Source organism: Anopheles darlingi, chromosome 3, assembly GCF_943734745.1.
Source record: "Anopheles darlingi chromosome 3, idAnoDarlMG_H_01, whole genome shotgun sequence".
Lineage (NCBI taxonomy): Eukaryota > Metazoa > Arthropoda > Insecta > Diptera > Culicidae > Anopheles > Anopheles darlingi.
The window spans coordinates 14,072,419-14,095,314 of record NC_064875.1 but is presented as its reverse complement, the minus strand read 5'-3'; the positions used below and the strand labels follow the sequence as shown (position 1 = coordinate 14,095,314).

General features: G+C 47.4%; 2 protein-coding genes across 3 annotated transcripts; one reads left to right on the top strand and one right to left on the bottom strand.

Annotated features, from left to right (window-relative positions):
* The first annotated feature begins 11 nt into the window (after nucleotides 1–11).
* Nucleotides 12–1,807, top strand: LOC125953276 (chromosome-associated kinesin KIF4-like). The gene is made up of 2 exons (XM_049682733.1): nucleotides 12–63; nucleotides 213–1,807. The coding sequence occupies exons 1-2, from the start codon at nucleotides 12–14 to the stop codon at nucleotides 1,805–1,807; spliced, it is 1,647 nt and encodes a 548-aa protein (XP_049538690.1).
* Nucleotides 1,738–22,309, bottom strand: LOC125956935 (protein king tubby). 2 transcript variants are annotated; one of them, XM_049689225.1, is made up of 6 exons: nucleotides 21,388–22,309; nucleotides 8,302–8,584; nucleotides 7,726–8,202; nucleotides 7,446–7,639; nucleotides 7,224–7,358; nucleotides 1,738–4,900 (listed from the first exon to the last, which is right to left on the bottom strand). In XM_049689225.1, exons 1-6 carry the CDS (start codon nucleotides 21,499–21,501, stop codon nucleotides 4,631–4,633), a joined length of 1,473 nt encoding a protein of 490 aa, XP_049545182.1. In that variant the 5' UTR covers nucleotides 21,502–22,309; the 3' UTR covers nucleotides 1,738–4,630. The 2 variants fall into 2 exon arrangements, with proteins under 2 accessions (XP_049545182.1, XP_049545184.1); XM_049689227.1 differs by lacking the exon at nucleotides 21,388–22,309 and adding an exon at nucleotides 8,770–9,520.
* Nucleotides 22,310–22,896: the final 587 nt, after the last annotated feature.

Here is a 22,896-nt window from a genome sequence, read left to right as displayed (position 1 = left end):
GGAATCCTTGGATGTTAAACTATCGGGAATGGTGCACCTTTGAATTGTGCACCTTGAAGAGCGGTAAGAAATGATGTTGCGTCCAAGCAGGCCTCCGTGCTTTTAAACTCATTTAAACCGTAAAATTTTCAACATCCATAGTAGTGCATTTCGAAATCAATCGAGTGTTTGTGGATTGTTTTCCTACTCCCTAACCTTCGGCTACACGTTAGGCATCAATCTGGGCCAGCAAAATTCCAAACCGCGTAGTAGCATTATCCATCGCGAAACATTCGCTTCGTACCGCATGGCATCGGTACCAGAAACGGTGCAGGTTGCGGTGCGCATTCGACCACTTTCGGAACAAGAGCAGGCGCGAGGATGCCAGAGTGTCGTCACCCAACCATCTCCCGATGGTCCGCGACTGGTGGCCAGGGACTCGGAAGAGTTCACCTTCAGTGAAGTGTTCGGACCAGCGGCCTCCCAAACGGAAGTTTACGAGCGGTCCGTGCGCCGCCTGGTGCTGAAGCTGTTTGAGGGCTACAACGTGTGCATCCTAGCCTACGGACAGACAGGTTCCGGCAAAACGTACACCATCGGCACATCGTTCGATGGTCACCTAACTGCCGATAGTGGCATTTTGCCGCGTGCGCTGCTGGACATTTTCAAGGTGGTCAACGGGGCGGCCACGCTGGAGCCGTCCGACGAGAGTGATACGAGCTATCGCGTAATTTGCTCGTTCATGGAGATCTACCAGGAAAATGTATACGATCTATTTTCCCACCGGAACCGCTACGAACGGCTCGTCGGTATACGGGAAAGTTCCTGCGGTATCATCGTTCCTGGGTTGACTGAGGTGCCCGTATCAAGTGCAGAGGAAACGTTTCGGTGGTTGGTACGGGGGTCCAGCTGTCGTGCTATGGCACCAACCAGTATGAACAAGGAATCGAACCGCAGCCACACCATCTTCACCGTCATGGTACGCAAACGGCACCGCACGGACGCTGACGAGAAGGTAACCATCGCCAAGCTGCACTTTGTCGATTTGGCCGGTTCGGAGCGGACCAAAAAATCACACGCTTCCGGTGATCGGCTCCGTGAAACGATTCAAATCAACAAAGCTCTGTTGGCTCTCGGTAACGTAATCTCGACGCTTGCCTCCATTGGTGCGGCATCGAAATCCGCGAAGACGACATTTGTCTCGTATCGGGATTCCAAGCTGACCCGTTTACTCCAGAACTCGCTCGGCGGTAACTCTATCACGCTGATGCTGGCCTGCGTTTCACCAGCTAATTACAACATCGAAGAGACACTGAGTACGCTTCGATACGCGGACCGGGCGCTAAGTATTCGCAACAAACCGACCAAGATCACGTCGGCCAGTTCGTCGTCCGGTACTGAGCTGGAACGATTGTCGATGACGATCTCGCAGCTACGAAGTGAAAACGAGAAACTAAGACGCCGCATCTCGAGCGAACTGAAAGCATCCCAGGACTTTGGCAATGGTGGTACCTTGCAGAGTCGTAACACGAAGCAACTGATCGCACAGAATCGCACCCTACACGGGCAGTTACAGTCCTCCATCGAGACATCGACTCGAAACGAGCTGCGAGCGTCCATCGCGGAAAACGCGCTGGGTCGGATGGAGCCACTGCTCCTGACCGATCCAGAACCGCAGCGCTTTGGCGAAGAACCGCAATCCGTGGACGAGCTGCGTACGCGTTGCTCCGAAGTATTGCTGCGCTATCGAAACGAGGTAGAGGCACTACATAAGCGACCCACGATGAGTGGGAAAGTGGCGCCTCTCAAGTATTTAAACTCCGTTTAAACAAAAGGGGCAACGAATTAAAACGCCTTCCATCGGTTTTCACCTTCCAAACAATTTATTATCTCTGTTCCAGCTGTACCGCCTGCCGCCATTCTGGCACTCCTCGCTGCAGAGTCATGTTCTTTGAGTTCCTATTTTATTTCAAAACCTAATTTACCTTCGCAAAAATTTCACGCAAATTACAATCTATCTCTTCTCGCTTTGATTTGAGGAGAATCGTCTGTCGTTCTAAAAGACCTACATGGCGGTCTTCATTCGCTCATAAAGTACACATTCCATTCGCCAAAATGGAGTATTAACAAACTTTCTCTTCTCAGCTGCATGTCTTTTAACCATTTCCTTAGTTACCTCCTACACGAATACAGCGTCAATTGTTAGCCCTAGTGTTGTATGATACTTTTGGTAGCAGCGCCATACAGCTCTGCTCGTCGATTCTCGTCAACGGCACGTTTACATCGCTAATAATATAGTTACATTTACTATTTCCCTTTTTCCTTCACCGGGGTTTCTCATTAAATTCCACTGACTAGACCTGTTAACTTATGTTTTGTTGAGTAGTTGTGTTCAGCTGCATGCCTGTCTGTTCTTAGCCACATGGACTGTTGCTTTATTCCTCGCACAAGCATTGGAAACTGCGTTATGCTCCTGTTCTGCACGTCCACCCGCGTTCTCCGTACCGCACATCCAACATCTTTTATGTCATATTACCTACTAAACATCGAACCGGCACTACCACATAAACTTTCTTTTGTTATTTTAGTTAACAGAATGAAACGGATGGTTTGCTAGCAGCAACACAAAGCCTATGATTTCCAGCGTATCTCGTCGCGTCGTTTATGATGAAATCAATGCACTGTGGAATGATTTTCTTCTGTTCATGAGAATGACGTTTCTTAGCTCTTCCAAGCGTTTAATGTTTTAGTGAGCCTATTTATCACAAAGCTGTGTGGCGGCGCGTAAAACTTAATATAATAGCAGCTACAGCAAACGGCGCCAATATTGAAACTGGAGAAATCCTAATTTATAGCAAACCTCACACACGCACGAGCACACTCCTGTGCACGAGTGAACTTATAATATCAACCTATTGTGAGCGGTTTGAGCCTCCATTTTATCTTTGTAAAAGTATCTAAGCCCTTCGTTTAATCAAACAGTATAAAATTAACTACATTGCTGGGCACTTAGTGTGGTTGAGAGACAAACGTTTCCAATCGAATCCGATTACGTACGACCAATTTTGAGCTCCTATTTATAGTGCAATTTGGTTTACACATCGTGCAAATCAACACTGAATTAAAATGTCGATTTTTTTTATTTATCTTCTTATCTCATACACGTTTAAAATCTCAATCTAATGGAAAAGCGGGTTGAAAAAGAACGAAATTGCCGCACCAGCAACCGTAAGTGAGTACTAGAGTTACTTTTTAAAGAGCGCTAAATCACACACGTTCTTTTTAGGCCAATTAGAGAGCACTAGCCCTTGAAGCAGTTGAGGGTCTCGTGCAAGAAGCGTCCAAAGAGAAGCAACAAAAAAGAATTTTGTGAGCGACATAGCGAGAGTTGTAAGCACTGTAGCAACGTATTTTCAATGTTTGCTAACAAATTCCACCTCAACAGATGAAACAGATCTTTTCTGTCATCAGAGGAGTCGTTCAAAGTTTCGTATCAATAGGCATTCAGCTAAAGCCTAGCGTATGCGCTACGCTTACAACTAGCGGTAATACCTTTTTACTAGTTGCTTTTGAATAGTTTAGGTACAACTTCGTTTTTCATCCCTTCATTTTGATTACGACACACAACCGTTTAAATGTCTTTCACTTCAATCCTAAACGCGGACAATACTTTTGTCTTCATAGCTAGTGCCCTCTTTTAGCTTCTCTCCTCTTCTATCAAGGGTGATTGGTAACTGGCTTATCCGAATCTGTCATGTATGCTATCGTTCACAACGCGTCGCAATGCACTAGTTGGGTTCCTTGTATACTTTTCATTTCTTTGGAACTCGTTTTTGACTGAGGTGTGATCTGAGCCTATTAGATTATTGCTCTTGATGTATAAAGGGTTTGCGATTGGTTGCTGGATGTCTTGTTCGGTAAATTTCTGAATACCCTTCCTTGCGCACCTGCGACTAGTGCTATCTGAAGAGATGTACTGTTGTCATGGGAGTGGGATGCTTCCTTTCTTGCAAAGCGAGTATCATCTCCGCTGCGTTGAGCGCCATATTGTCAATCATTCGTGGAAAGTTTACATTAGAGCCTTTGGAGCGTACATCATCAATCAGAATTTTGTCCATATACCCTCGCCATCTGTTACCACCACCTACGATTTAGTCAGAACCCACCAACTTTAATAATAAATACCTTCATGAGCCGGCTGTACGCATCGATCAATGTTCGATAGCACCGTTGGTCACTCGCTGCGCTTCCTTGTCCACGTAATTAAACTTTTCTCATTCAATAAATAACACCAGCATTATCAGCCTTAAACCTACAAAAGCCCCCCATTACCGACGCAGCCTCGAAGCACACGTGGTTTCACTCTTTCTCTCTCACACACACACACATCACTATTGTTTCTTTCTCCTAAAAACGCGTAAAACTAATTTGTAGCATCGGGGTGAGAGCCATACCATTTGCGTTCAGTGTGCCGTATAACAATTTTCGATTATACTGCTTACATCGAGCAAACCCTACTGCCCCTGTCCACCTGCACCGTATGATGGGGTTCTCGGATGGAGTGTTTGAACGAAGTAGATCGACGTGGCAGTAATTTACTTTGGTTCTCTTCTCTTTCACGGTGCGATCGCAGCAACGCCGGACACTCGCACTACTCGCAGGCTAGCTTACCGTCAAAGCTGGAGAGGGCAATGGCGAATGCCTGAAACGCACACAGCGGATACCGGAAGTCCATGGTGAAGATGTCGTCCGCCGTCCGCCCGAACTGCATCACGATATACTCCGGATCGGAGTCGTGCACGAGCTGGAAGTTTTTCACCGAGGCCTGCGTGACGCGACCGTGAAAGTTCAGCACGTACGATTGCGTTTCATCGTTCCAGATGGGCGTCTTGTTGTGCAGCTCGACGACATTGTCCATGTTCTGGAAGTAGTAGGCCAAGGGAGGAAAGTTTACCGATGCGAAGTTGCGAAGCATGATTAGGCCGTTCCCGGAAAGCGTGGGCAAACAATGCGCTGAAAGAGCGACCCCGCGCTATTGTATAAGGAGCGCAAACAACACAAACACCAAACCTGACCAGTCATTCGGGTCTCGAGGCACGGTAACCCTCATCAGCTGGGGTGTGTTTTCTGTTACGCAGAAGCTATTAAGGACACGCGCGCAGACATCCTTGGTTGAGGTCGAACCCCCCTCGCTGCGAGCGCCGAAAGTCATTAACTCAAACACGGGGATACCGCCTTCCATTCGAAACTGTGGGGGACGGTAAGGCTAAGTGAACTGCTGAGCCACAGCAATGGATTTGCCCAATGGATGTCCATCGATGGGTACAAGTTTCACAACGAAATTAATTATTTATATTAACATGTTTTATGACCTCACGTTATCGATCAATGTGAATTGAACTTAAATGGTTAAGTGAAAATCCCGCAGCACCTGACTACTTCAGTCACTTTAAAATTACTCCCCTTTTTTCTTGTTCGCAACACCATTAACGAGCCAACCATAGGCTGTTACTGTGAGCACTTGTTTCACTTATTGCTTTAGCGTTCCACGATTTTCCAGAGCTACTCCACAACTATGCTAACTAACCTAGATAAAACGACACAACGGTAACTAGATTTTGGTGCAGATTCAAACCGGTCCAACGTATCCGTGCCATGGGCACTAGTGGGTTTCCACACTGTCGGTGCTCCCAATGAGAATTATCAAAAAGTTTCCCATGCTTATTATTTATGCATCCTCCCAGTGTTGCCACAAAATAACCAACCAGCCCCAGCCGGTGCGGTTTCGGTCGTCTAATAAATCAATCGATTCGCACACAAACGACCATCTCCCTCCTGGGAACGGATTTGCTTTTGCTTTACTTCACCAGACAAAACCTGTCAGGAACTATTATCCCATCTTTCGCACACAAACCTCAAACACCGGTATCTGTCCTTTCTCTGCCGAGGTCACAATAAGAAACGGCCTTTTTATATCTGCCGGATGATGCGAGTGTAGCAGCAGGGGCGCTGGTAGGCAGTACGTTTAACGTGCAAAACATGGGTAATCAACAAACCGCTCGCTTAGTGAGCCAATAATGGGCCCCGAGCAATGGAACGTGACCGTAATATGTGGTAAACATTTTGTGGGATATTTTACTGCCACAACCTGCTCCTCCAAACAGAAAGCTTGCTGGTGTGCACAGACCAGTTGCATGGTATAAGGCGGCCCCTGTGGCTCATTTTATGCGTAAAACGTGTGTTTCTGGTGTTTCTGACCAAATGGTTACATCTTTCAAGCCAAACATTTCATTTTTTTTATTTACCTTTCAATAGATATTACAATCTGTCCACCACTTTGGCGAACAGGAGCAGGTAGGGGCGCTACCCTTGTTCCCTCGTTGGGGTTTAGCCCGAAAAAGTATCAAACCGTAAGCCACCTCACCGCTCGGGCCATAGCTTATCGGTTGTGGCTTTGGGCGATGATTACGGTGAAGTGGTCGATCGTGAAACTTTTATCCCTCACAGCATGCGTAGCACAATTGGATGCATCTCTTACAACCGGCTTCGTAGGATGATAATGATGATAATACCCGACGGGCAACTACCCCGACCGGCATCGATTCATCGCCTTGGCGATGAAAACAACCGACAATGGCAGCGGCTGCTGCTGCTCCTCTGCTGCTTGTGGTTGACAAGGGCGGTTACAACACGGCCTGCTTTGGTTTCCACATTTCCACACCATCCACACCTATGTGCCTTTACCGGCAGAGTGTTCGCCCGGAAAAACCCATTGCTCGCTCCCTGCCGCGGCTGCTGCTGTGCTACGAACTTCCGAAGAGCAGAAAAAGGTTGGTATGAAAACGGTCCGATTCTGCGTATCCTCTGCCGCCACGGGGTAGGATACGATAAAGGACAAATAATCCCTTTTCGCATGCAAGCAAATAATAATGCCGGTATAAGCTGATCCACTTGACATTCGAAACCGATCGAAACGGGCGGGGAACGGTGAACGTATGACAATGCTTCTAGCAGTCCTTATTGGGGGAAGCAAGAGGACGGGGGAAGCTAACAATTCGGTAACAACTTTTGGGAAATAGGATGGCAAAGTACACGGCCCCTGGGGAATGCTCGGTTTCTCTTCTCGTTTACTGTATGTTGTTAGACTTTGATTAAAACATAACAATCGTGCCTAATCCCCTCACGATACCGAGCCGATTAACAGTCCGTTTACAATGAGCTGTAATGAGTCCCCTTGGGCTTACCTTCGACTTCCAGCAGTCCAACAGTCCCTGCTGACCATCGACCGAGCTAATCTGCACACGCTGATCATCCTCCGTCATGCCGGGTAGCAGCACTGTCATGTTTCGCGGTCCCTTAAAGCCGAGTATGTTGGTATCCTGGCACAAAAAAATGACATACAATCCGACCGACAGACGGCGGTTAGTATTGTATACCGACGGACATGATACAACCAGCACACTTACATAGATCACGACAGCTAAATCGAGCCGGGGCGTCGTGTCAGTGTCGTTTTTGGTGCCACTATCGTACACGAAGAATGTCGTGCCAAACACGTTCGAGCGCAGCTTCCCCACGAAACCGTCGGCCTGCCGCGACAGGTCCGTCGGATCACAGCTGATGATGTAGTTGGAGGTTTTGCTCTTCTTTCGCTTCCGACCTGCAACAACAGAAACAGCAACAAAACCCGACAATTAGTCGTCATCCTCGGGGGGCCCATTCCGGGGCCGGTCCGGCGCGACCTACCGGCGAGACAGAACAGCTTCTTCCCGTAGTCACGCTCGAGATGCAGATAGTAGATGGGAAACAGACCCCGGTCCATGCCCTTGCGGTCGCGTGTTATTCGACACTTGTACAGCACGCCCTGGGCGGCCGGTTGCGTGACCCACTGTTCGATCGGCCCGATAACATCACCCTCGGTGTCGGGTGCTCCGCCACCACCGCCACTCGGTGGTGAGCCGGGTTCTTCCGTGCTCTTCACGTTGCCGCTACTGCTACTATTGTGGTGATGATGATTGTTGTTGTTGAGCGCGGGCGAAATCGGTGCCGAGTGGGAGAGCAGCTGATCGGCCTGACCGGATCGATCGTAAAGTAAGGAGGCGGCCGTACCACCTCCATGGGGACCACCGCCTTTCGTGCTGGACGGCAGTGGTAACACATCGACCGGTGTGCTCTCCTCGTCCTCACTGTCCTGTGACGACGGTGTCAGCTTGTCCAGCGTGGCTGCAAAACGGAACGGACGCCAGCGATATGTGGTGAACGGATCATGGGCATTGCGTGGCATCGATTTGCGTTTGGTCTGGCTGGCCACCGCATACTTACAATCACTGTACGGGGATGTCGGTGTTGTCGTCGTGTGGGATTTGGAGCTAATATTAGGACCGGTCGTTCCAACGGCCCCCGACACCGGAATGACCGGTGTCGTGGTGATGATCTGATCCGGATTGGTGGGTGACATCATGAACTGCATCGGTCCATCGTACGCGTGCACCTCGCGACCATTCCGATTGACGGCCGACATGGGCCGGACGAGCTGGAGATCGCTAGCTTGCACCATACCGGGCGTCGCACGTTTCTGGCGTATGTAGGCCTCCATTAGCTGTCGCTGTGGAAAGGAAACGAGAGCAAAAACGCCATTAGTCGATTTTAGTGGTCACTACTAAACCTCTTGAATGCACTATGGACCCCCTCGCCGGAGTTCAAGCCAATATTTTAAGTGACCCATCCCGCAATGACTTTGCGGTTAAGCCAACCATCTCGCTTCAACGGGTGACCCACCAAGGGCATTACCAATTAGCCTACAAGCCTTCAACATAATTCTAACGTCTCATTTGCATGGACTCACAGTCACCAGCTAATGTTCACAGACTATGCGCTCCATATGTGCTCCCTCCTCCTGACTTCCTGTTAATGAGGTCAAAGTGGAACTAGGTACCATAGTCGATGGAATTAGTTTGACACGGCTGTAAATTGCAAATTAAATTAAACATAGTGTTTACTGCATCGGAAGGAATGCAAATATTCCATACGCGTCGGTAATATTGCCACCGAGTTAATCCTATGCAAATGGCGATGTACCGTAAACAAATCCTCTTATCGCGGGAGTCATGCAGTGCTATAGCAACAGACCAGCCAACCGAACAGACAAAGCGTATATACTGTGCTTCGAGAAGCAATGTAAACCACGAGCCTCCTCGGATCGGTTGCTTTTCTCCTCCTCATGCGTCACACTGGAGCATTCGGAATGTGGCGGTGAAAATGTACAATTGGCTAATCAAACAACCGGGGCTCGTTTCGCACGTGTACGGCTGCAATCCGATTGGGACACTTGCATACTGCCACTGTCAATAAGTGCTTCAGAAAGATTGCACCGTTTCCCGAGGATGAGCTGGGAAAATGGTGCAATGCATACACATTAGCTGGTGGTCGATAATGATAATGGCAGGGGAGTGTCGTGGTTGCTCTATTTCTTTGCAACGGCACGCTCTTGTGCCGTAGAATGATGTGCCAATGAGGGAATTAGCAGCAAACTGGGAAACGTTATTAAGCGCTTTTAGATCTGTTAAACCATTTCATTTGAGCGAAGGCTTTGAGGTTATAGAAATGAAGTGATTTAAATGATTCTTTCTTTTTTTTCCTTCATGACGAGCGAGTATTTCGAGCACAATTATAACTCCAAAGATCCAAAGATGTAATAAAATGCCAACGGTTTGAGTAGTAAACTTTAACAATTGTTATGGTGAAAAGAAATCTATAAACCATTTAATTGACAAATAGTTTAATAACGTACTAACGTAAGACTTTAAAGAGAGATGTTTAAAGAAGTTGTGCTTCTACGCTAATAAATATTGCACACAATTCAAGCAAAAGAAAGAATCATGCCAGACGGATCAACGGAAGCATCGCATCCGCTGTGCGTTCCCATGGCGTGGCAAGCAGTTTCGTCCATCCAATCAGTGACACCCGACAGAGCATGGTGTTGGCAGTTTGGCTGTGTGTGCCGCTTTAACAAAGAAAAAAAATGTGGGCAGCGGTACTATGATGGATAGAAAACACTTCCTGCGGCAGGCAGCATCGATCGAGAATGCTGGATGGATTTGCTCCGACATCCGACGGTGCGCACCGAACACGGTCTGAATATAATCATTTTGTATCCGGCTAGGCTGGGTGTTGCTGCTGTTGGTGCTGTCGCTGGCGCTGGGGCTGCTTGTCACGTCGTTGTGAGCCACAATCGACAGCCGTCGCCTTCTAGCGGGCATAGCGTAATGGTTCGGTTTTGCTGATCAAAGGATGCCGCAGAAGTGTACGTTTGCGGAGATGGTGCGCGGTACTGATGTTGTTATTACGTTCCCTTTCCTTTAATCTAACCAGGCGCGCGGTACGACAAGGGCAAACATTGCTGGTAGACAGTGATGCATCGTTGGATCGGAAGTTTAACTAATCGATTCTCTTTAATACACACAGCAAAGTATACACATTTTCGAAATTTAAGCAAACACTGATCAACGGATAACGAGCATACTAACGAGGTACGGCGAAGGGAGAGAGAGAGAAAGAGAGAGAAAACGCGGGGGTAAAAACGAGGATTTATAGCAAATTCCTAGTCATGACACCTTATGACTGAGTGGCTATTGTGGTTCGAGTTGGCTCTTCAATCCCCGCGGTAGTGGCCCGAGTCCAACAAACACTAAAAGGTTACGCGCTTAGCCACATGGAAAGAAGGAAGGATGCACCAAGGTAGGACAGACATACCACTCTTGTCAACCCTCTCCAGGGTCGCTAGTGAATGGACTGACAAACGGCCATTCAAAGTCAAGACTGGCGGTAACACGTTCGGCAAGATCAGAGCAAACAGCAGAAGACAAGAAACGCGGTGCGAGGGGTGTGGTGCTTCGGTCGTGAAAAGCCACGTGATGAAAGGTGCTTCTTACGACAGCGGAAAACCACGGAAATCCCCAAGCTCGACTGCCCTTCCTCCGTGACTATTCAGCGTGTGTGGTGCGGCTTTAACGTGTGGGTAGGTATGTGTATGTGTGTGTAAATTGCAGAACCCTTTAGATCCAGACAACTGGTCGCAGGGAAAAGGGAGCTGACTGAGGTGACGCTGACGGACTGCCGAAGAGGAGGTGTTTGTGTCTCTTCATGAGCACGTAAAGGAGGAAAATGAATCCCTCCACCTGGCGGTGTCCGCCAGGGACCACGTCAAGCTTTCCCGTGCGGATATATGGTGGCAAGGCACAGAGGAACCAGGTGCAAAGCCAGAGTGTTTCATGCACACACGCACGGCAGCTCTGGGAAGCTCACACGTGGAAACGGTACGGTGTTGCCATGGGTGTGCTTCCGTACTCCGTTCTTGGTATTCCTTTGATTTCCGGCCAACAGCGACCAACCTATTCATATCAACACATCGGTGTGTAAGCATTTCGGAAGTTCGTGTTACTTCAGAAAGGTTATAAAACGCATTAAACGTTGCGAAGAATGAACGTTATTTGGTCAGGTTTGACTAAATGAGATGAATTACCATCAAGGATTACCTTCTATTCACCCTACTAGTAGCCATGTTGAACTCATGGCCCACTACTTTTTATTTGTAAACCAAAGGAAAGATCCGTTTGAGCAACTTTTAATTTGACTGTTGTTGCATATTATTTTGAAAAGCTACAAAAAATGAAACATAATTACGATTAAGTAGTATTACAACTTTTGTTTGAGTAAACCACTCACCACCAGTCGTGCTACCCGTGGTCACGTTGGACCTCGCAAACAATAGTCAGGCGATAGCGATGCAGCACAAAATGGATGCACCGTATACGCTATAAAACTTTGTGCAATTAATTACGAAAGCTTTAGCAAAAACCCAAATGCTGTAGGAAGGAAAAAGGATTCGAAAACTTCGTTTCAGCATTGTTGCGCGTTTCCTCGCACCAATTGTTTCCACTCCACTTTGTTCTCTTTCGCATAATTATGGTCGTCGGTGTTGGTTTTGCCGGATAGGATTGTTTCCGTTTTTTTAGTACCTTTTGTCCTGCCTGCCGGTTTCCTCCTGCCGGCAGAGCAGCCGTAGTTGGGCTAGTTAGTCATCGTGCAGTTTTGCTTTATGTTTGTATTTGCGAAATGCATGCGCGAGATTATTTTTAGTGCCTGCACACTACGAGCCACGGCGTCATGTCTTATGCAACGCATCAGACATCCTGCCGTTTTAATTTGGCGCACAGCACCGTTTTGATAGTAAAGAACCCCTTGTACCGCAACGATGGGAGCATTGCAAATGCCACACGATGGTCGTGCTTACGTCCTCAGGATAAATCCAGCACCCCAGGCAATGGGGAACGTGGTGCGCTTTTACTTTTATGACTTTACTGAAAGCCACCCGCCCTGGGTTTTCTTCCATCTTTAATCGTGCCATTCTCTGGCCTCTATCTAGCCTTAGGTGTGTACCGGTTCACACCACGCCGGATTCGTGACGCTTCGCTTCGTGTTAGTCAATCCGTTTTTGGTTCGCTGCACACGAACTATGAACGTGGCGCTTCCTTTGCCGCAGGCTAACAAGCCGTTAGAAAGGATCCAAGGTCAACCGCGTGCCGGTCCAGGGCTGAATGATGCCACTAAACGGGGCCATCGCATCAGAAGGGATGCATCTTTCCGGCTGTGGGACATGCGCTAGCTGGGAAAGAGAATATTAAAGTATGGCCACCATTGGAACGATGGAGGCGCACAGTAGCCCACGTGCTCCAAGCCATTCCATTAAGCCCACAGGCAATGCGTCATTGTTTCAACACTGTTCTTTCTCGCTTTTTTGGTGCAGAAAAAAAGCGATGATGAAATGGAGAACGCAAATGAACGACGACGACGAGGTAAGGACTGCGGAATTTCGGGCCGCTTCAGTTCGCTTGATAGGCGGACGAGCGCGGTCTCTCCGGACCTCCGACCCACGGGGTCAACCGAGGTTAATTGTAATGTTGCGTTTATACCCGCCGTTGGCTCAAACCCGAATTCGGCCAACTGGCCTGACCAACGGCTAGGCCGCTAGCAACATAAAACGGGTACCAATCGTTCGCCGTTCGTCCACGGGATGATGCTAATGAGCTTAAGGCAGAGCCCGGCCGCCTTCCTTCTTTTCGGGGAGCTTCATTTTGCGTCGAATCGAAGCACAATGCCGTGCTTCGATCGATCAGATGACCGCACTAATCAGAGCCAAAGGGCCAAACGTGGTACGTGGTTTCGTGGTTTTTGTCGTTAAATGGCTGACGAATGGCTTTTATCGTATGCCTGGGGAACGGGATTAATGGAACTGAAATTTGTTTAAGCACAATTGTCGCACAATACAACCATTGCGTAACAATGGAATTATGCGGTTCTGTGTGCCTCAACTGCAGAAAGAAAGAATCAGATGTGCTTCTGCGATACTAATTTGGGTAAGGTTAAGCATCTGCCCTGCATTTGGACCTCGTTCTTGCTGGAGCGATAGTAGAGTGGTATAAATTGAATACAAAAGAATGGTAAACGCTCAACCGAATTCAGTTACTTCGTAGCTTCCACCGTCAGTTCTCCGGATGAGAGTGCAGAATTGCTCCAAGCACAAGCACCGTTTTCAGAACGAACGAAATAAAAACATATTCTATTTTCTTTTACACGAAATACTGTAACGGTCAATCACGATATTAAGCTGGCATGTCGAAACACATGTATTCACAACGTAATACATTTACGAAAAGAATTATATTTACCGACAGCGTACGGCTCCATTTAATATTCTTTGGCGCTGCCCGTGTGGCAGGCACGAGCGCAGACGCTTATGCTCGGAGCATACGAGGTCGTTTCACCGCCGTGCCCGTACAACAGTGCAAATAACACGGTTTAACATTAGCTCCAAACCAGACGATAACGGATCCAATTCAACGTAATCCTATATCGGGCAGGTCTGCAGAGGGGCTTGGACTGGAACACTCGTTTGCTGGCAGGCTGGTAGCCACGGTGCTGGCTCCGTGGTAAAGGTAGATTGATTTATGCTGCTCCACTCGAAAGGATACTCACCAAACCACGATATTACGGTGTAGAGGTAGGAAGATTGCCACGGTGTGTGTTCGAGCAACGACCGTCACCGTCCACGATCGATTCCGTGCCATCATCAGCATTGAATGCAGTCACAGTCGTTCCTGTGGCAAAACCAACTGTAGCAATATTTGACAAATTAAAGTACACTTGTGGGTTCGATAATTAATCCGACGCTTTCAATAGTGTCGGAGGGGTCAGATGGCTTTAGTAACTGTTCAAATGCACCCGGATTACCTTGCATTTTTAACAGAACTAACAATCGGGCTAGAATATGGCCATGATAGAATGTCCTGCTTTAATATTAATTCCTCATATTTTCTTAATCCAATCAATCAGCCGGTTAAACCCCATCAATCAATAATGTGGTGCAGATCACGAACTGGATTGCGGCAACAGTGTTAATAAATCCCTTCCAAATCGCAAAGCAATTGGCAGTTCATTACTAATTGAGTTCAATAGTCGATAACTCTTGTCATTAAGAAAAAAGTATTGGATTCCTGTGGGACAGTAGCAAAAAAGTTCAGTTATTAGAATATTAATTCCAGTTCGCTGGACGATCTAAATTGCGAATTTTCTCTCAGGTTGCCTCAAGAACCGTATCGTAATCTAATACAAGCCAAGGGGTCCTAACGGCCCAAAACTCCATCTTGCTCCGACCGACAAAAAACTATCGCAAGCCATTAAGTGAGCAACTGTCGGCCTTTCTGTTTGCTTTTGCGGGTGCAAACACTCGACGAGGATACACTCTCAAGGCTGAGAACGAACCTGCCCGCCATCCGACGCCATCCTTCACAAACCACAGAAGCCATTCATGCCCCCAATTACAGCCCGTGCCAAATGGTCCCCCCCCCCCCCATACCGGTCTGCGTGTGATGAAAAGGGCGAGTAAACATCTTTCACCTTCAGCACCCACCCAGCGGATACTTACCATTCGTGGCAAGTGGCATACTTGGCGCCACCACTAGGAATCCATTTAGTGGCTGGCTAAATGGACCATTCTACGGCCGGTACCACTACATAGTGGCGAATATGAAAGACGTGAGTGTCACCATCCACACTCACATCACCATTAAAGTGATCTGCGTCAAACTGTGGTTTGCTTCTTTTTCCCCAGATGTATCCGGATGTGTTCTGCACGTCAGTATCTGTGCTCAGTACTTCACATAAAAAATCCAACGCCTATCTGCGCACAACATCAGCAGCAACAGCAAAACAAAAAACAAGGTAGCAAAATTCAAACGGAATATTCAAAACAACCAGAGGCCGTGACCGTACGTTGCCGCCTGCCACATTTGGCAACTTCGCCAGTGATACGGGCGATATTTCGCATGAATTTGCATCGCCAAGGTTTGGTGTTTGGTAAAGGTGGAAAGCAAATAAGGGTGACTGCTGAAGCTGAAAGAAAGATGGGTTCAGTATCTTTCCTTCTTTTGCGGGGGAAGAGGGTGCGTTTGCCGGGTCCAAGAATCACAGTCCCTCTTTTTCCTAATTGAATTTTGTGTGTCTCCAAGAAAGAAAGGTCGACTCAATGCCGTGGCCAACGGTTGAGCACCTCGTGGAATGGGGGTTATGCGTTGAGCTTTCACCTCACCTGCGACCTCGTGCGTTCATGAGGGGTTGATTACTTGGCCACACAGCTTTCCACCGTTTTTTTCCAGTTGAACACCTTACGCGCGCCATGTGCGCCGCCCATCATCCTTGCGGCAGGTTTGTTCCCATGTTCCGGGTGCTTTACTTGACGGGAAAGGACACACACACACACCTTTATCCGCGTGGCGTAGGCGGGTGAATTAATAATTTCAATTTATTTCGATTCCGACCTACTTGTTACTATTTTTAGTGTGTTCCCTAGGAAGTCTGAAGGGCATACCTGGCCCGGGGAGTGTAGTCCGGACTAGATAATAAACGGTCTAGTAGACCTGGTGGATCGACATTCGTTTTTTTTTTCTAATCCAACGGCACACACACTCAGTTATTGGAAACGGTACAAGAAACGTGGCTGGTATGGCCCTTCTACCCATCGAGCTAATCCTCCTCGCCTCCTGGCTCAAGGTAGCAGGAAGGGTGAATATTATGAATATTTTACGCTACCGGCAGCACATACAGTACGGAGGTGTCGTGCTCTGCCAACCGCCCCGGACGTAGTACGTACGGACCGGTTCACATTTCTATTGGGATGAGAACGTAAAAAAAAACACGAACGGGAATTCGATTTCCGAAGGTGAAAAAATAGCAAAAGCAGCAGCCAACCGAACGATGATCGCCATTGCCAATGTGCGGTAGCATAAGCTGACAATTGAATTCTGTTCGTGCGTAGATAAGTAAGTTTTCTTCTGCCCCGTTGAGTGAGTTATTGGCGAATTCGATTGTTCAGATGCAGATGAAATCCAGTTTCGAGGCGCTGGAAACTTATAAAGAGTCACCTTTTCTTAAATTCAAGGGTTGCTGCTGGACAATAGTACAGTTTTCTGGAATCACTGCCGGATTGCGCATTGCCGGACGGTATCAAGCAAGGTGCTACGATATTCATGAAGCCAGATTTATGCCAGATGTGTGTGACTGTATGGCCCAAAATGACCACAGATTCTTACTATCTCACAGGACTTCGAGTCCAATGCATATAGCTCATAAAAGAAGCATATGTTGTCAATGATGTACGATTATCGATTAGCATCTATTCCAAGGAGGGTTACTCTTGTCAATATAAAAGTTATCGCTCAAGCTTCTGAACTTTGCCTTTACCAACTACCTACTTTTCAAATTATTAGTTGCTTTGAGGTTTGTGTGTGAGAGCTAGCTGATTAGAAACCTGCATGTTTTATTCTTGTGATATGTGATGTTCAGTAATTGGACGCATGGACGGCGTATTTTGTTCTGGCTTGTGTTCAAAGGCAAGCGCTCAAAAAGGGGTTTAGTGATACCAGTACCGGTGTGATTGAGCTTTGGATTATAGGGGCGTTATCAGAGATAGTATATCAATTATTACAGAACAGGAAGCCCGTATGTCATGTCACCGTTAGGAGTATGGAGTTTTCCACAAAGGTATAGTTACGATGATGCAGATATCATAAATATATCATAAATTTACTTAACTGTCATTCTTTATGTAATAACAGTTTTAAGTAACGATTTAACGATACAGTGCATAAAAATCCCCCAATGCTAAACGAACGATTGCAATACCAAGCTCAAAAATGCGGCATCCCGTCGGCGGAAACAATTAAACGGTCGATTGCCAATCCGGATCTCTTAGTTTTTTACAATCCCAGATCCAGATAAGCACTTGGCATGCTTCAGCAGCCGTGCCAAGTAATTAATAATTCTATCCCCGATCTCGGTCTATCGCTGACTAGCTTCCCTCCCAAAAAAAAACACGGGTAATTCCGGCCGTGTTTTCTGTTTGCAAGTTTCACACAGTACCCTCCCTTTATTAAGATCTCCGTTGTCCGCAAACCGGAACAAGAACGGTCCGGAGGAGGATGTCCTGGCGAAGGAGTGAGTGGAATGGAATCTAGAAAGCTTTGTGCCTTGGCTCGTAGTTTCGGTACAACAGACTGCCAATCTTGTTACTGGCCCTGGGGCAGTACAGGTTCAGGTTGCCCAGGCTCGGAGGAACGACGGTAATGTGAAGGCGTAGGTCCTGACTGAATCGATCAACCCTCGTCATGTTACAACACTCATAGGCACCGGGGTTAATTAGTTTATCTACAGGTAAGCTTAGTCCGGTTTATTAGCTATTGGCTTGTAGGTAGTACTTTTAAAGCTGGCTGCGTAATGTGCTCATTTGTGGCGTCTTTTAATGAAAGTCCGGTAAATCATGTTTTTTTCGTATAAAAATGTCCTTTAAGTTAAAAAGTCTTTTGTGAGTTGTTTGTACCTGTCTTGTTATTGATTTATGGTGAATGTATAAACGGTTAGCAAAACGTTATGTTAGTAAAACTGAACCGTTGCTAGCTACAGCGCACAACAGAACGCACCTGGTGACAATTTGTTTGTATCAAACAACATTTGCAAGTCAATTATATTATGCAAATGATTTCCAGTGTTATCACCATCGCGACTGTGGACAGGCAACAGTAAACTTGATGCTTAGGGGAGCGTTTTTATGTCAACCTAGCAACCAAACAGTTCCACGAGTCATAAACCGTTTGACACGTACTAGAGCCGAGCCTAATAACTAGCACATTAGGAAAACCGACAGTTTAGATAGTCTACCATTTATCGAATATTTAATTGTTTCGAAAATTCAATAATCATCTCACATCTCACATCACTTTCTGATCCGTGGAGCATGAGAATTCGGAAAACACCAACACCTACATACATAGGCGGCTAAGCGACAGCGTCGAGCTTCCATTCCATGAAATCGGGAAATCTATCACCTGGCAACAGCAACGCAAGGTGCTGGTTTGATTGGTGATAACGAATTGATAGTTTTCCTCGAACCATCCCGGAACACTTCCGCGTAGTTAAGTGACAGGACATTTCCTTCTATCGTGCCCCTATCGAATCCGAAGGATAAGTGATTCGGGAATTGGATTTCCTGCTCCAACCTATTGCGTCAACATGAAAATCGCAGCAGCGAATTTCACGCTTCCGTTTACAATATACTAATAAATTTTTAATCATAATTGATTAGCAAACCAACCAAAACACGTCCGACCAACTGATGGTTAAAAGAATAATGTGGAGAGCTTGCGACAAGAATCCTAGCTGCTTACAGAAATGTCAGACGTTTTTATGGTAATTTATGATAATGGTTGTACTCCAAAAATCTGTAGCCATACGTCTGATCACATCAGATTGTACGTCGGAAAGAAAATTGCAGAGTAATGCGGTGGTGAATGCGCAACGCCATGCGGTGGTGAATGATACATTTTGTTTGGAACAACTTCGCCATCAGAACAACACATCAACGGTCGAGAGGACGAACAGAAGATGTCATGCTGGCAGCAATCAGAGATGCCCATGATTTGTCGAAACTTGTGGTACGCCCGGCCACACTCGAAACTCGAAATGTCAGACACGTGCCACATTACCGCCACCAGGACCACCTTCCACCATCACTTCTATTCCATAGAAAAGTGTCTTCAAGAGTCAAGAAATACACGCCTCGTAGACATTGATGCTGAAACTTGACAGTAAACAGCTCAATCATCGTTTAAGTAGAAATCTGCTCAGAGGTTTCCCCGGAGCTAATGAAGCTGGCTGAAATGTGATAGGCGGCAGTGTTACAGTGTCGCGACGGCCGGCTCACATGACGGATGATCCGCTAATTCGAAGTATCACTTGTAATAAGTGAGAGCGAAAGATATCTGTACGCGTAAATGCCGAAGGATTTAGCATTTTGCGTAATCAAATAAGACCGCAAAATCCGTCGCGAAATGTTCGCGTCGCACGTTTTGGCAGGAAGCAACGGTACCAGTACCACTGGTTAAGCAGCTTACAGCAATTCATTTATGCTCCGCCATCAGCGACCGGGTGGTGCGGCACATGCAGAAGCCGTGGAAAGACGGAAAGAATCGCCGTTCTTCTGGTTTTTGGAAGAATCTCAGCAAGCTGATGCTTATGTGCATGCTTCCGTCCGTCATTTGTTCAATTGGAGACCTCGTTCCGCGTGATCAGCCAGCATCAACCTGCTTAGCATTGGTATGGCGCAAATTTATCATCCTCTTTATTGATGAGAAGCGCAGCAACAACAATGAAAAGCACAAAAAAATCGAAACACCAACGAATGTTAGAAAGACGAGAAAACAGTTTGTGTTGGAGAAGAAATAGAAAGCAAAGCTACCAGAGAGTCTAAGAGTGTGTACGCACGACGAGTAATTGAGAGAACGCACCGGAACACCGCCGAACGACCGGACGGGCAGTAATGAGTCCGGCAAGTGTGGCGCTTCCGTACCTCCCACCCCAAGCACTCCAAGAAGTAAGCACCGCACCGAGCCAAACCGGAATCCCGCTGCCGTTCGCGTTCGAAACGTAGAAATCGATTTGAACTGACCTCCTTAATGGAGATGGTCTGCTGGTTGATTGGGGCTGCTGGTCGGCTGGAAGCCGTTAGGAGGAATGGGCAACATTAAACAGGTTGCTGGTGGCCAAGTGTACTGTCTGGCAATTGGGACCCTAATGCATATGCGGTACTGAATCCGGTAGTCTACCAAGACCCCGCTACGCCACCAAGCGGATTGCTTTTTGGGGCGCTAGGAAAACGATCGACCTAAATCCATTCTACCCGATGATCCCAGAACCAGAGTCACCAGCCAGTTACGAAATAGCATGGCGACGAACGATTGAATATACTTTGCAGGACCGCAGTTGAACTAGGTTTTTGGGAAGCTAGAACCTTCCATGCAGCTGCTTGCATTGTCCCGGTTTGTTTTTCGTTCGATGAACTCCGACTCCGACTCAGTATTGTGCTGCCTGGGACTTCTGGGACGGTGGCAGTAGTTACATAAAACACTAAAGTAAGCAAACATTGAGGTCATCGACGATTGAGAGTTCAATACAGCATACGGGTGGTGATGGTGTCAGCGCCGCCCCACCTTTTGAATGGCAGATGACGAATCGTCGGGTGGGGCGGCCATGAGTCATCGATAGTGCTACTTCGTTTGTGGAATACTTATTGCTTCAGAATGCCGAGCCACGCGAACGAATCCGATGAGAAATCGAACTGTAATGTGACCTCGATTGCGTTGCTAATTGTCACTGCCGTTTCTCTGGACCTTCTCCACGTTAAAGAGCTGGGCACAGGCACAGACACGGGCAAAATGTACTTTCGATTTAAAACTTCATGATGCTACAATAAAAGCAAGACTTCATTCAGCTTCATTTTCCACCTCCATACCCTCGCTCTCCAGACCGCAGAACGGGACGTGCCCGGGATATGACTGCAGCGTATGTATGCGCGTGTGCATGTGATATGCTCGTTTGCCTAGGCAACCAACACGGGACGAGCAGGCTTAGAAGGGGTCACAAAATCAGAACGCACGGTTCACACACCCTCGTCGTTGTCGGGCCTGGTCATCGCCTGGACTGGCTGGCTAGCAACACAACCTGGCAACTTGGGCCGTGTTTGACGGCCGCGTATCCAAACATTTGCGTACCAAAGCATCTAGCAAGCCAATGGGTGCGGAGCCCAAACAAGAGCATGCCAGCTGGTGCTACCATGGAAGCGACAACCGGAGACGCACCGGGAGGTTTGGCTTTGTTGACTTTGATCCGAATTCGAAAAGTTTGTTCTGGTTCTTCCGGTACGGTGATGCAGTGGCCAGGAACAATCGAAAGTTCTGCTGGCAGCGGCGACGTTGGAAGCGAAACCGTTACTTTTCCCCCTTGCTCCCGACCGTGGCTTACCTGCTGCTCAAGCTTCTGGTGTCGGCTGTTGGCATTGTTGTTATTGTTGTTCACGTTGTGGTGGTTCATGTTGGCCGGTGCCGGACCACCGCCGTTCGCACTGTTACCGCTCATGTTGTCGTCGCTCTTCGCCTGCGTCTTGCTCGGGGCGCTCGTTGGCAACGGCTTTTCCGCCGTTCCCTGCACTTCATTCAAGGCAGAATAAACCCGGAGACGCTAGACGGCACCAATCTTAACCACACAACACCTCCGGTCTCCCCCGGATCTGGCGTAATTCTCTCTCTTCCGGTGATTACCTTCCACCGTCGCCTCCACAACCGCCAACCTCAGCGAAGAAGCTGCTGCTGGCTGTTGAGCACCATCTGGCGTTTTCGCGCGCACCGTACACTGCACTTACTCGTATTACTCTTTATGCTTTCTTCCGGAGGAAATCTTACGGCAGTTCTCAACTGAATTAGCTTGTACAACGGGGAAACTATTAACGATACGGACGCGCGGCGCTCCAACGACCGATCCTGGGCGGATGCAGTGCACAACAGAAAAAACCACGCAAAGCTGTGATGATGTGTTGGCCGACGAAGTACTAGTATTGTCACACGAACAGACCGGCGCGCCCCCCACACGCTTACGGGATATTATTTTATCGATACTTCCCGAACACACGACACGACGACGTTGCACGACGACGACGGGTTCCTATTTATTCCTTGCCGCTCGTGATATCCTTTGCTCCTGCTGCTCCTTGTTGTCCGTTAAACGAACGCTTACCAACACAGACACATATACACGCCACTTTCAAGCCGTCTGCACCGAACGGAACGCGAGAAAACAATCAAGTTGTTATCGATGCAACCGAGATAACAATTTTTGCATCTCAGTCAAGATAACTGCACTGGAACAATAGAACAATAGGGACAACCAAACACAACACAACACTACTCGGGCTCGTCCGCATCTAACCGCACTAACACTTACGCGCTTCCGCGCTGTTGATGCGCATATACCATCGGGATTCGAATGTTTGGGAAAGAAAAGTGTGATTTTACGGTTCGTTTCAACTGGTTTTATCGAACGAAATTGTTAGCGAAAAGTTATCATGAATGTTTTGGAATTCAGTTTTGATGATAAATGTTTTTAATTAAATTATAAAATACATTAACTTTTCAACTTATCAGAATAAACATGTTCAAAATTGCGCTTCATACAGTGTTATGCAATTGCTTAGCATCATTTTGCAGCAGAATCATTTTGGGCAACATGAAATAGCATTAAAGAGAAGAATATCGGTGAAATCTTTCATTTATATAAAAAAGTAACATTTTGGTGATACATCTTGCGAATGTTTGTACTCCCATAATGACGATTTTTACCATTTCGCCAGAGTAAAACCAGCCAGCCCTGGTTTACTCGGCACGGCAGCCAGCTTTACCGGCGAAATGAAATGCGTGTGGTCCGCTCGAAATGTACAATGTCGAGTAGTTTTTCTGCTCGAACGTGTGCGTACACATC

What these genes read in the sequence shown, in the direction of transcription:
- LOC125953276 (XM_049682733.1), top strand. Translation starts at nt 12, where the DNA reads ATGTTAAACTATCGGGAATGGTGCACCTTTGAATTGTGCACCTTGAAG. An exon ending in ATTGTGCACCTTGAAGAGCG is followed by an intron (nt 64 to 212) that starts GTAAGAAATGAT and finishes GCTACACGTTAG; the next exon opens with GCATCAATCTGGGCCAGCAA.
- LOC125956935 (XM_049689225.1), bottom strand. Translation starts at nt 21,501, where the DNA reads ATGAGCGGTAACAGTGCGAACGGCGGTGGTCCGGCACCGGCCAACATG. An exon ending in GACATCCCCGTACAGTGATT is followed by an intron (nt 8,203 to 8,301) that starts GTAAGTATGCGG and finishes TCCGTTTTGCAG; the next exon opens with CCACGCTGGACAAGCTGACA. An exon ending in ATTTAGCTGTCGTGATCTAT is followed by an intron (nt 7,359 to 7,445) that starts GTAAGTGTGCTG and finishes TTTTTGTGCCAG; the next exon opens with GATACCAACATACTCGGCTT.